At 40.6% G+C, this 12,074-nt stretch overlaps 1 protein-coding gene across 5 annotated transcripts in view; it reads right to left on the bottom strand.

Annotated features, from left to right (window-relative positions):
• Positions 1 to 12,074, bottom strand: part of ADAMTS6 (ADAM metallopeptidase with thrombospondin type 1 motif 6) — a 662,036-nt gene that overhangs the window by 236,510 nt on the left and 413,452 nt on the right. For all 5 annotated transcript variants that reach the window (XM_033930281.1, XM_033930272.1, XM_033930267.1 and 2 more), the window contains one exon: positions 1,606 to 1,751. In XM_033930281.1, coding sequence (XP_033786172.1) covers positions 1,606 to 1,751 — 146 coding nt within the window. The remainder of the gene's footprint in view (positions 1 to 1,605; positions 1,752 to 12,074) is intronic.

Raw genomic sequence — 12,074 nt, 5'->3', positions numbered from 1 at the left:
CTTTTTGCAGGTCCTGTGGTTAATTTTTCCATTAGTGTGTGAGACCTGCAAAAATATTAACACAGGAGCACTTACCCCCCCCCCTCCCCCACATTAAGTCGGAATTATCCAGTTAGTGTATACTAATGCAAACACACTAGCCGGATAACACTTCTACACCCCTTTCCCACCCAAGACATGCCCCCTCCTGAAAAAAAATTTAAAAAAAATTGTGTGCGATTAGTGCGTGCTGACAGGCAAATTACCTCAAAATGCTTTATGCATTTTGTACTAAACATTTTCCCCACTTTAAATGTGCATTAGCACATCATATGATTTGGTTAAAGGACCCCTAAATGTACTGTTAATGTGCTGTGGGTGCTTGACTAATATTAAGCAAACTCCTTGATTGCGTTCAAGGAAGGTTAACTTTCATTGGGTTTTGAACCTCCATTCATTTTGAAAAGTTGGCCTAAAATGGTCCTGAAGGCAAAAGAAATTTAGAACCACTGTGTTGCATTGTAAGTGCTGAACAACAAAGAGTTAAAAAAAAAAAAAAAAGGTAATATGAGTGAATTTCGAGAGAAGAGATAGTAAGCAACTTGAGCAGCTACATTCGGAGCCTACCGGAGTCGGCAGGAAGGCCTCTGAACACATAGGTTCACTATACTAACAAAAACAGAATTGATGGTAAGAAAAGGTGAATAGAGAAGATAAGGAGAAGCTGAGGATAGTGAGATTTGTTGTCAGCAGTGATAAGATCGGAGGAGAAGGCTGACACAAAAAGAACCCCAAGGCTCTTTGCTGAGAGAAATGATGGATGAAGATCAGCAGCAGAGCTGGACAGAGGAGTGACATAAATCCCGGCTTTGCATTTCTTAATTAACTTTATTCTAAACTGATTCAACATACTGTCATAGTTTCTAGAATTAAGAAAAAAAAGCAATGAGATATGTCCAAATATTGGTATTTTAAAAATTATTTTACGTTAGTTAATGGTAAATCATAATGCCAAGGGCTTAATATTAAAGGCTGTGACCCTTTACAAATCAGAAGCATGGAACTTCAGCAAATGTCAAAGCGCATGGGTGAAAAGCCCAGCAGACATAAAATAAAAGTCTCTAAATATAAATGAGAACCTGTGCAGAAACTGCCTTCGAAAGACTTTCATTTCCGGGCTAAAACTTTGCCTAATAAGGTAACAATGCACAGGCGCTGCTAAAATCCTAAGCTCAAGCCTAAAATTTTGATATTTCCATGCAGATATGCCACTGCAAAATGCTTTTTTAAAGTATGGTTATCATCATTAAGATAATAATGTTGAACTCCATACAAGACTCACCACAATTTAAAATTATGGCTATTGAGAAGGAAAGCAGATTTCATTATAATTAAACCATAAAAGACAGCTCATTTTACTATATCATGCATAAAACATACTGTGAGCTTTAGAAATATTAAAGCAGACCTAGTAACCCTCTCCTGCATAGCTATTTCTGTCTTCTATTTTCCAGACAAGTATTGGCATGGATGTGGAATATTTTTACAGATAACATGTGAAACCATATTTGAGAATTGTTTCCAAATGTGTCTTTTTGTTGGCTCCGGCTTACTTTAGCTACTTACGCTGGACTGTCACAGTGTCTCAGAGATGAGGAGACTCCTCCCCCACAGGTCCGGCTGCATTCTCCCCAGATTGACCATGGACCCCAGTCCCCGTCCACGTTCTGGGGCCAGGTGCCAAAGGGAACGCATTCCCCCTGATAGCACCACTGAAAGATTCCACAGAAAACACAGATATTAGCTTCCAGGCTGATAAGAGTTATCAGGACAGCAAATTATAAGGTCAAACAATGACCAATTTTAGGCATGAGCACACTCCGCAGAGATAGCAGACAGCAGTTATTTTACTTTCTTTGGACAGAGGGTTAGGGCATGTGGCATTTGTTAACTACTTGTAGCAATCTGCTAACTTATAAAATCTTTAATGGATATTCAGCAAGCTAAAAGAATCTTCTTCACAAACATCCTTTGGGAACTTAGATGGGGGAGGGGGGACTTACAAGATTCAGCCCATTTCTTAGACAATTCTGTCCATTTTAACATTTTTTTTATTTAAGAAAAAGCCCGTGTTAACTCATGAAAATGGAACATGGAAAGTTTGCCGTCTTTATGACGGTAATTCCTTTTCTTTTGTCTGGTTGAAGCTGCAATAGCAGGAGAATTTGTTTTCAATAGTTTGTCTACGCTAACAGTGCAGACATAATAAAAGCGAAGCCAAGACACCGGGAGAGGGTACTGAAAACCATTATACTGTACACTGATTAGCTTTTCCTTGGAGGACTTATACACTGGATATCCGTGCCTGTGTTTATATATGGACCTGCACACACGCTGTACAGAAATATAAAACCACTGTGAATTTCTAGCAATAACTATAACAAGTTAGAATAAATGCCTTATCTGATCGTTCCAATATGATCCTGTTTCTTTTCATACTATACTGTAAGTTGCAAACAACCCCCCTCCCCACCTCTCAATTTAAAATAAGAGTTCAACCTATTTGTGAAAGAGTTACTGTATATGGTCTGGGCTGGTCATGGAAAACGTGATGCAGTGTGCAGAAATTCTGAGTTCGATTTCCAGCCCAGAAAGGTCAGTAAAACCTGGGTGCTCTGGGTGGGAGAGATAGTGACCACAGGTGTAGAAGTGGATCCTGAGGGCAAAAAAGGGCAGTGCTAAGGTGCTCAGAAAGATTTCCTCTCCAAAACTGATTTCAGTGATAAATCAATATTGGAATAATCCAAAATGTAGTTTTGAACTGTGCTGTGTTTTTCCAATACTGCTCTGCACCATAGGTCTGATAAAATTAAGAACATAAGAATTGCCATACTGGGACAGATTGAAGGTCCATCTAGCCCAGTATCCTGTTTCCAACAGTGGCCAACCCAGGTCCCAAGTAACTAGCTAGATCCCAAGTAGTAACACAAATTTTATGCTGCTTATCCTAGGAATAAGCAGTGGATTTCAACAAGCCATTTCAATAAGGCCTAAGGACTTCGCTTTTAGGAAATTATCCAAAACCTTTTTTAAACCCCACTAAGCTGACTGATTTCACCACATTCTTTGGCAATGAATGCCAGAGTTTAATTATATGTTGTGTGAAGAAATATTTTCTCCAGTTTGTTTTAAATCTACTAATTAGTAGCTTCATCACATGCCCCCTAGTCCTAGTATTTTTGAAAGAGTGAACAAGCGATTCACATCTTTCTTTTCCACTCTACTCAGTATTTTATAGACCTGTATCATATTACCCCTGAGCCATCTCTTCTCCAAGCTGAAGAACCCTAGCTGCTTTAACCTTTCCTCATAGGGAAGTTGTCCCATCGCTTTTATCATTTTCATGCCCTTCTCTGTACCTTTTCTAATTCTGCTATATCTTTTTTGAGATATGGTGACCAGAACTGCACACAGTATTCAAGATGTGGCTGTACCATAGACCAATACAAGGGTCTTATAACATTTTCATATTTGCTTTCCATTTCTTTCTTGATAATTGATTTCCTTACATAAGGAATTTGAAAATGTTTAAAGAATTTTCCTTGTGTTTCTTTCTCCTGCATTGCCTCTTGCTATAGCCACGTTAATAAACTACAATTCACATACTAACTTGTACAAAGGACTTTTGCATGTGCCCCTATAAAATCCTGCTGTGTGCTAAGCTCAGCACTGTTACAAGGTTGTTACCACATCTAAGCAACTTAAATCCTAAATAAAAATAACCAAAATAACACAAGGAAGGAAGCACCAATATGGTTGCTGGATGTTTCTAATAGTGTACCGTATATACTCGAATATAAACCTATCCGAATATAAACCAAGGTGACTTTTCTCCCCCCATAAAAGGAAGAAAAAAAGGTAGACGCGAACTTAAATGAGATTAGAAATTTGGGTGATCCTGATGAACCAGACTACAAAGACTAGACATTTTTGCCATAAGTTTTAACACAATTTTTTAAATTTAAAATATTTTTATTAGCACAAAACCAAATAATGTTTGTAATAACAGCAGTTTAAATAATATATTTTTAGATAAACAATCCCTCCAACCATAATCCTCCTATTCCCTACCCCAGGGGTAGGCAATGCCAGTCCTCGAGAGCCGGAGCCAGGTCAGGTTTTCAGGATAGCCACAAAAAATATGCATGAGATCGATTTGCATCCCAAGGAGGCACTGCATGCAAATCCATCTCATACATATTCATTGTGGATATCCTGAAAACCTGACCTGGCTCTGGCTCTCGAGGACCGGAATTGCTTACCCCTGCCCTACCCCTTATCCCCCCTTTCCCAAGTATGGATGAAGGGTCTTATGACTTATTGATTCTTCATCCATACTTCACCAATCTCTCATGTGCCATTTGGAGTTCCATATTCTCTGCTGTTGCTGCTATGTTTTGCTTCTGTGGAAATTTTTTCTTCTGAATTTCTCTACACGGTTATAAACCCATTAAAATGCTCATATTACTTCACACAAAGCTCCCTATTTTGGTATCCTCTCTCTCTCTCTCTCTTTTTTTTTTTTTTTTTGCTGTCTTAAGACAATAGTTGCTGAAATTTGCAGTATTTGGAAGGGAAACAGGGAACAAATGAAATATGACATATTGATTAACAGGGAAGAAAGGGAGTTGGGGTTATCTACCTTTAAAAATCGTTACTGGTATACAAGCTTGACAGTCATACTATACTATGAAAATCTTCAATCAGTGTGCCCCACTGGGTAAGATTTGAAGGTTGTTGGGCTGCACTAATTCCTCATTGCTATTTGTGGAATAACTGGACAGTCTTACTTCTATATGGAAGCATCTGTTCATTTCTAATTGCCTTATTAATGGGGCGTGAATTGTAAGAAGCCACCTGTCGCTCCATACTGTTTGCTCTACATGCCTTTAGTGGTTCAGGCCCTGATGCTCAAAAGCTTTCCATATCAGTAAGAGTTGTTAAAGCACTCCTACTGGCATAGAAAGCTGTCCTGCTGATGCACAAAAGGATTCTCCGTGGCTGCTACCGATCATCGTAGCAGCCACTGAGAATCCAATGCTAATGCATTACAAGGAGCTCATTAGTATTCTAATGAGCATTCCATGTAACGCACAGCAGGGAAACCCATTGTTTCTCCGTGCAAACTTTAAGGCAGGGTCTGAGATGTCCTAGCCTAACTTGCCTGTATATGCCTGAGCACTGATTGGCTCAGGCAATGACAGGAAAGTAAGGCTATGACAGCAGAACCTGATACAAAAAAATATAAGACACCCTCATCCTTCCCTCCTGGCCATTGATCTATCTCATCCATGCCCCTGTCTGACCCCTTCCTGCCGAGCTCCCCTACCAGCTCGAGACCCTAAACTCCCCTTATATTCCTGTACCTCTTTTTTACAAGTAGGCAGGAGGGATGCCCACTCCCTCCTGATTGAAGGACTCCCCCCTCCACCCAGCCCGGTACAAAAAAAAAAAAGGGAAAAGAGAAAGGGGATGGAATTTGATATACCACCTTTCTGTGGTTACAATCAAAGCAGTTACATATTACTGTATATTCAGGTGCTTATTTTGTGCATGGGGCAATGGAGGGTTAAGTGACTCAAAGGCATCATTGTCCATATTTAAGAAGCTGAGCATCACTAGTAAAAAAAAAAAAAAAAAATCACTCCCACCATGCTATTTTTTTACCACGGTGTCAGAGCTTTATGTATCTGGGCCTCAGTGTTTTGTTAGAGAGATGGGGAACCATTTCTGGTAATAACATTTAGACTGGATTTTTAAAAAGAACAAAGAAATTCAAGAACTGGACATACCGGTATAACCAGTGTATTAGGGACACACCTCCATCCTGAGGCAACTCTACACCGAGCCATTAGTAAAGAAATGGACATAAGATCTCAGTGACTTATAAAAAAAAGAGACATTCTTAGCCTCTATTTGCTGCTGGTAAGCACTAATAGTTTTAAGATTATATGAGTATTTTCTATACTGGGTTTTGATTACTTTTTTTTTTTTTAATTTCCTCATCCTTTTAGAGCAGAACTCCCCTGATACAGCCTGAGTAAAACAGTGATCCTTGTCAGCAGATGCTCATTCATAAGATTCTTTCAGCTGCTGCAATTGCTAAAGACTCCTACAGCACATTAGAGGAAGGCGTGGCCTAGCGGTTAGAGCTATAGCCTCAGCACCCTGAGGCTGTGGGTTAAATCCCATGCTGCTTCTTGTGACTCTGGGCACTCAATCCTCCATTACTCCAGGAACATTAGATAGATTGTGAGCCCACCAGGACAGATAGGGAAAATGCTGGAGTACCTGATTGTAAACCACTTAAATAACATTGACAATAAGTATATAAATACCTAAAATAAATAAATCACTCTCTACATTAAGCTAAGTACTTGAGCTACTTTCCAGCTGATATTCAATGCTATTTAACCGGCCTGAAACAGTGCCAACCGGTTAAATAGCACTTAAACAATTAAATGTGAATATTCAGCGCAAGATAATTGGTTATCTCTGCTGAATATTCACATGCAGTCACTAAATTTTAACCAGCTATATTGTGCAATAACCGACAATTTTCAGCGCTGAGCAGCTAAGTTTAGAAGACAAATCAAGCCATGTAAATAACAGTCCTATCTCTGGCTCTATAAACTTAATTGAACAGCACTGAATATTGACTTAGCCGGTTAAGGGCTCTTTTTACAAAGCCACGTTAGGCTTTTTTTTATCGCAGGCCATGATGATATTAGCTCCGACACTCATAGAATTCCTATGAGCGACGGAGCTAATAATAATAATAATAACAGCTTATATACCGCAATACCATGAAGTTCTATGCGGTTTACAGAAGATTAAGCAAAGGTAACAAATTGAATTGACATAATCCTGGATGAAGGAAACCTACGTGATCCCCACCAACACGGGTTCACCAAGGGTAGATCCTGCCAGTCCAATCTTATTAGTTTTTTTGACTGGGTTACTAGACAACTGGATGCCGGAGAGTCACTGGACGTGGTATATTTGGACTTCAGCAAAGCATTTGATAGCGTCCCACACCGAAGGTTATTGAACAAGCTGAAATCGACAGGATTGGGGGACATTCTAACTACATGGGTTGGAGATTGGCTAAGTGGTAGACTACAGAGGGTGGTGGTGAATGGTACCCCATCAGAAGCGGCGGACGTGCTCAGTGGAGTGCCACAGGGCTCGGTCTTGGGCCCGATTCTATTCAACTTATTCATAAGTGATATGACGCATGGACTTAGAGGAAAGGTATCACTGTTCGCCGACGACGCCAAAATCTGCAACATAGTAGGCAAAAGCTTGTTACCTGATAATATGACACAGGACCTACTGCTGCTGGAAAGATGGTCAACGACTTGGCAGCTGGGCTTCAATGCTAAAAAATGCAAGGTAATGCACCTGGGCAAGAGAAATCCGCGCAGAACTTATGCACTAAATGGTGAGACCTTAGCTGCGACCACAACAGAGCGTGATCTAGGGGTGATCATTAGTGACGACTTGAAAGCTGCCAATCAGGTGGAGAAGGCTTCCTCCAAGGCAAGACAAATGATGGGTTGTATCCGTAGAGGTTTTGTCAGCAGGAGACCTGAAGTCATCATGCCATTGTACAGATCCATGGTGCGGCCTCACTTGGAGTACTGTGTCCAATTCTGGAGACCACACTACCATAAAGACATATTGAGGATCGAGTCAATTCAGCGAATGGCCACCAGGATGGTCTTGGGACTCAAGGATCTGACATACGAAGAAAGACTAAAAAAATTGCGGCTGTACTCACTTGAGGAACGAAGAGAGAGGGGAGACATGATTGAAATGTTCAAGTACATCACGGGTCGCAATGAGTCGGAAGATGATATCTTCTGTCTCGTGGGACCCTCGACCACCAGAGGGCACCCACTGAAAATCAGGGGAGGGAAGTTTCACAGCGACTCCAGAAAGTACTTCTTCACCGAAAGAGTGGTAGATCATTGGAACAGACTCCCACTGCAGGTGATTGAGGCAAGCAACGTGACGGATTTTAAGAGAAAATGGGATGCTCACGTGGGATCTTTAAGGGAGTAAATTCAGGGGGGCGGGTACTTGGAATGGGCAGACTCGATGGGCTATGGCCCTTTTCTGCCACCATTTTCTATGTTTCTATGTTTAAGAGGGGAGGAAGAAAGAGAATTAATAGGACAGGAAATTCATTTTTGAGGAGAGAGTGATCATAAGGACAAGTTAATCGCTATAGAGGGGAGAGAGAAGAGAGGATCAGTTGTCTAGATGCTTTAGGAACAAGTGTGTTTTTAGACATTTCCTAAATTCCCCATAAGTAGTGGGTGAAAGCAATTGTTCTAGGTCTTTACCCCATGATGCTGCTTGGTGTGAGAGAAGGTGTTCATGGTGTTTTTTCAGTTTACAACCTCGAACTGGGGGGGAAACGAAATTGGAATGTGAGCTTCTCTTGTGTCTGTTGGCTGAGAAGAAGAAAAGGTCAGTTATGTATTTAGGGGCAAGTCCGTTTAGTGCTTTAAAGCAGAAGCAGGCAAATTTAAACTTTACGCGCGCCGCCATTGGCAGCCAATGCAGCTGCCGGTAGTAGGGTGTCACGTGGTCAAACTTCCTCAGCCCAAAGATCAGTCTGACTGCTGCATTTTGCATCAATTGTAAACGTTGCATATTCTTTTGGGAAATTGCTAAATAAGCGATGTTACAGTAGTCAAGTAGACTTAATACAAGGGATTGGACTAGGGTTCTGAATGCCGATGTATTGAAGTAAGCTTTAATGGATCTGAGTTTCCAGATAGTAAAGAATCCCTTTCTGATTAAGGAGTCTACCTGGTCTTTCATGGTTAGGCATTGATCCAAAGTTACACCTAGTATCTTAATGGGGGGCTGGATAGGGTAACTAAGTTTATTGATACATAGTGGTGATCTGGTGTCAAGCGGATGTGGCGAAGCAACGAAGAAAGTTGTTTTTTCTGAATTAAGTTTGAGCCTAAAGTTTGTCATCCAGTGCTCCATCATGTTTATGGCTTCTGAAGCTTTGGGAATAGTTTCAGAGACAGAATTAGCGAATGGGATGATAATCGTAAAGTCATCTGCATAACTAAATCATTTTATTCCCAGCTGGGTTAGCTGCGTGCCCAGTGAGGACATATAGACGTTGAAGAGCAATGGAGATAGTGGAGACCCTTGTGGCACACCGGATGGGTTGCTCCAGGTGTTTGAAAGCTCATAATTAAAACGTACCTGATAAGTGCGGGATATAAGGAAGCCATGGAACCAGTTCAGCCAGCGATAAAAAGCCTAATGTGGCTTTGGATATTCAATGCCGGGCAGTGACTATCTGTGGTCAGCGCTGATCGCAGTAATTAGTCAAATTGTTTCCCCACAGTCTGAATATTGGCTCCTTCTATACAATTCAGTGAGTCTATCTTGCATATCTCTCCTATTTTGAAGAGTCTGCATTGGCTGCCCAGAGCATTTCGTATTAAATTTAAAGTTTTGAAACTTATACATCATAAGAACATAAGAACATAAGCAGTGCCTCCGCTGGGTCAGACCACAGGTCCATCTTGCCCAGTAGTCCGCTCCCGCGGCGGCCCGAACAGGTCACGGCCTGTCTGAGTCACCAGAAGGGGCCCCCTTGCCACCTTGGTTTCCCATTGAGTCTTATCTTCCCATCGAAGTCTTAACCCTCTGGTCTTGCACATGCACGACCTGGTTGGATTTCTATACTTATTACTTGGTTTGCTTTCTATACCTGTGTTACATCCCAGCACCTCTCTCAGTATCCCACGATCCCCCTATCCCTCAGGAATCCGTCCAATCCCTGTTTGAATCCCTGTACCGTACTCTGCCTGATCACTTCCTCAGGGTGTTTATGATTTCCTGCCACATTATTTGGAAAAATGTTTTGACGTTTTATATTCCACCAAGGAAGCTGAGATTAGAGAATCATTTGTTGCTGGACACAAAGAGAGAGAACAATATCCGGTATGTACGAACCAAGAGCTCTTGTTTCTCTTCAGCCGGACCACTGATGTGGAATGCCTTGTCAGGAACGTTACGTCTTTGTAGAAATATCCTGCAATTCAGGAAGTTGCTTAAAACCCATCTGTTTATTCAAGCCTTTTTAAAAAATGAATATATAACAGCTGTTGAGTAATGTTTTTACTGAAAAATGCTGTATTAAATTGAACAATTGTGGTACTTGATAATTAGTTTGGGTGCAGTTATGTTGAGGATATGAAGAAAGAATACTGTAACTTTGTATTTTCCTCTAATTGATGTACCGTATGTCTCTTTTTACAATGCTTATTTTATTATGTATGAAAATTCTGAGCCACCTTGGTCAAAAGCGGATTAAAAATGCTTTAAATAAATAAATATTTAAGAGCTTTGTATTTTTCAAATGGTTTGCATTATTCATCACTATTTTGGAGAGTTTTGATTAGAAATGGAGTTTTTCTGACTAGTGAGGGCGATTTTTGCTGTAGAGTTTGACCACCTCTTTTTATACAGGTCACTGAGTTCTCTTCTCTATTTCCTTACAAGAGGACTTTCATTTATTCAGATTTACAGTTTTCTTGTCTAATATATATTTGCACGTGCCATCTTTACTGTAAGCATATATCTCATGTATACTGATTGAGTCATTCAGAAAAACAGATTAGATGAGGAGGTTTGAGAACCATTGTTCTGAAAGCAATGGCTTGTAGCACGCTTTCTGCAAGTAAATAGAATTAAATGGTACAAAGGAATTCCCTTTAGATGGCGAGGAGTACGAGGTGCTCTTCAGGAATTTCCTGAAAGGCTCAGGAAATGTTGGCAAAACAAAACCTCACTGAATAGTAAGAATTGGTTTTCAGAGGTTTGCTGTAGAGGCTACATCTGAGAGAAGTCTGAAAGAGCAGAAATCTGTGGAGGAGTTTGAATATTATGCTGTAAACATATCCTGATAATCTAGTAGAGGTGTTACAGCCTGAAGGAGATGAAAGGACGGCAGCATAATAAAGGACTATTATTATCTGATATCTGAGTAACCATCTAGGTGCTAAGAATAATGAAAAATCACAACTAATTAAAATCTTGCAATATGCAAAAAATTGTGTTTGGGTATTTGGAAGCAATTTCCAAACTACAACTTGGAGGGTTCCATACTTGTTTGTGTCTACTGCAACCTCATTGTAACTGAGAGCCGGATTCTCTAAAGTCACCGTGCTTTTAACGATGGCCTTTATTAAAACGGCTCACAGTGGTCCTTTCCATGTTTTCTAGCAGGATACAATTATACTATGCAAATGTAGTACAAAGAGGTCAATAATATTAAAACTGTAGTTTCCTTGAGAGGTCGGATAATGAATCACTGGCAACTGCGACGCTGCTAGTACAGTTTGCTATAGACTCTGATAGAGAATGGATGCTTAAGATGTTTTTTAAGTTTAAGGATATACCATTTATGACAAAAACTGTGAGAATGTATCCTGATGTGTCAAGACTGACCCAAAAGAGAAGAAAACAGTTTCTCATTTTGAGACCGAGGGTCATACAGTTGGGTGCTACGTTCGTACTCAGATACCCCTGTAAATGTGTGATGGTCTATCAGGGGAATAGACATGTTTATTTTGAACCTCAGCAGTTGATAAAATTTATTTCTGCAAAAGAGCAAAGTTAATATATAAAAAAAAAAAATGTAGTATAACGGGGTCATTGATATTTTAAATGATCTCTCTGGGTGATTCTCAAAAAGAACACCCCTCTATTTACAAGGAATTGGGGTCGATATTTACTGGAAGGGTCTGAGCTGTTATAGCCTTATTTTCCTGTCAGTGCCTGGCTCGGGCACTGACAGGAAAATAAAGTAGCTCAGACCTACCACTATGAATGGACCCGATTCCTCCTAAATGGAGTCCAAAAAAGCCTGGTGGTTTAGTGCCCCCCTGCCATTGCCGCCCCCTGCTGATGCCCCACCCCTAGCCCCACCCTATGTGGAATATCGGCGGGAGGGATACCCACTCCCTCCTGCTTCAGGGTCGGAGACCCCC

Source organism: Geotrypetes seraphini, chromosome 1, assembly GCF_902459505.1.
Source record: "Geotrypetes seraphini chromosome 1, aGeoSer1.1, whole genome shotgun sequence".
Classification (NCBI taxonomy): domain Eukaryota; kingdom Metazoa; phylum Chordata; class Amphibia; order Gymnophiona; family Dermophiidae; genus Geotrypetes; species Geotrypetes seraphini.
The sequence above is the reverse complement of the archived record's forward strand: the minus strand, read 5'-3'. Positions and strand labels throughout refer to the sequence as shown.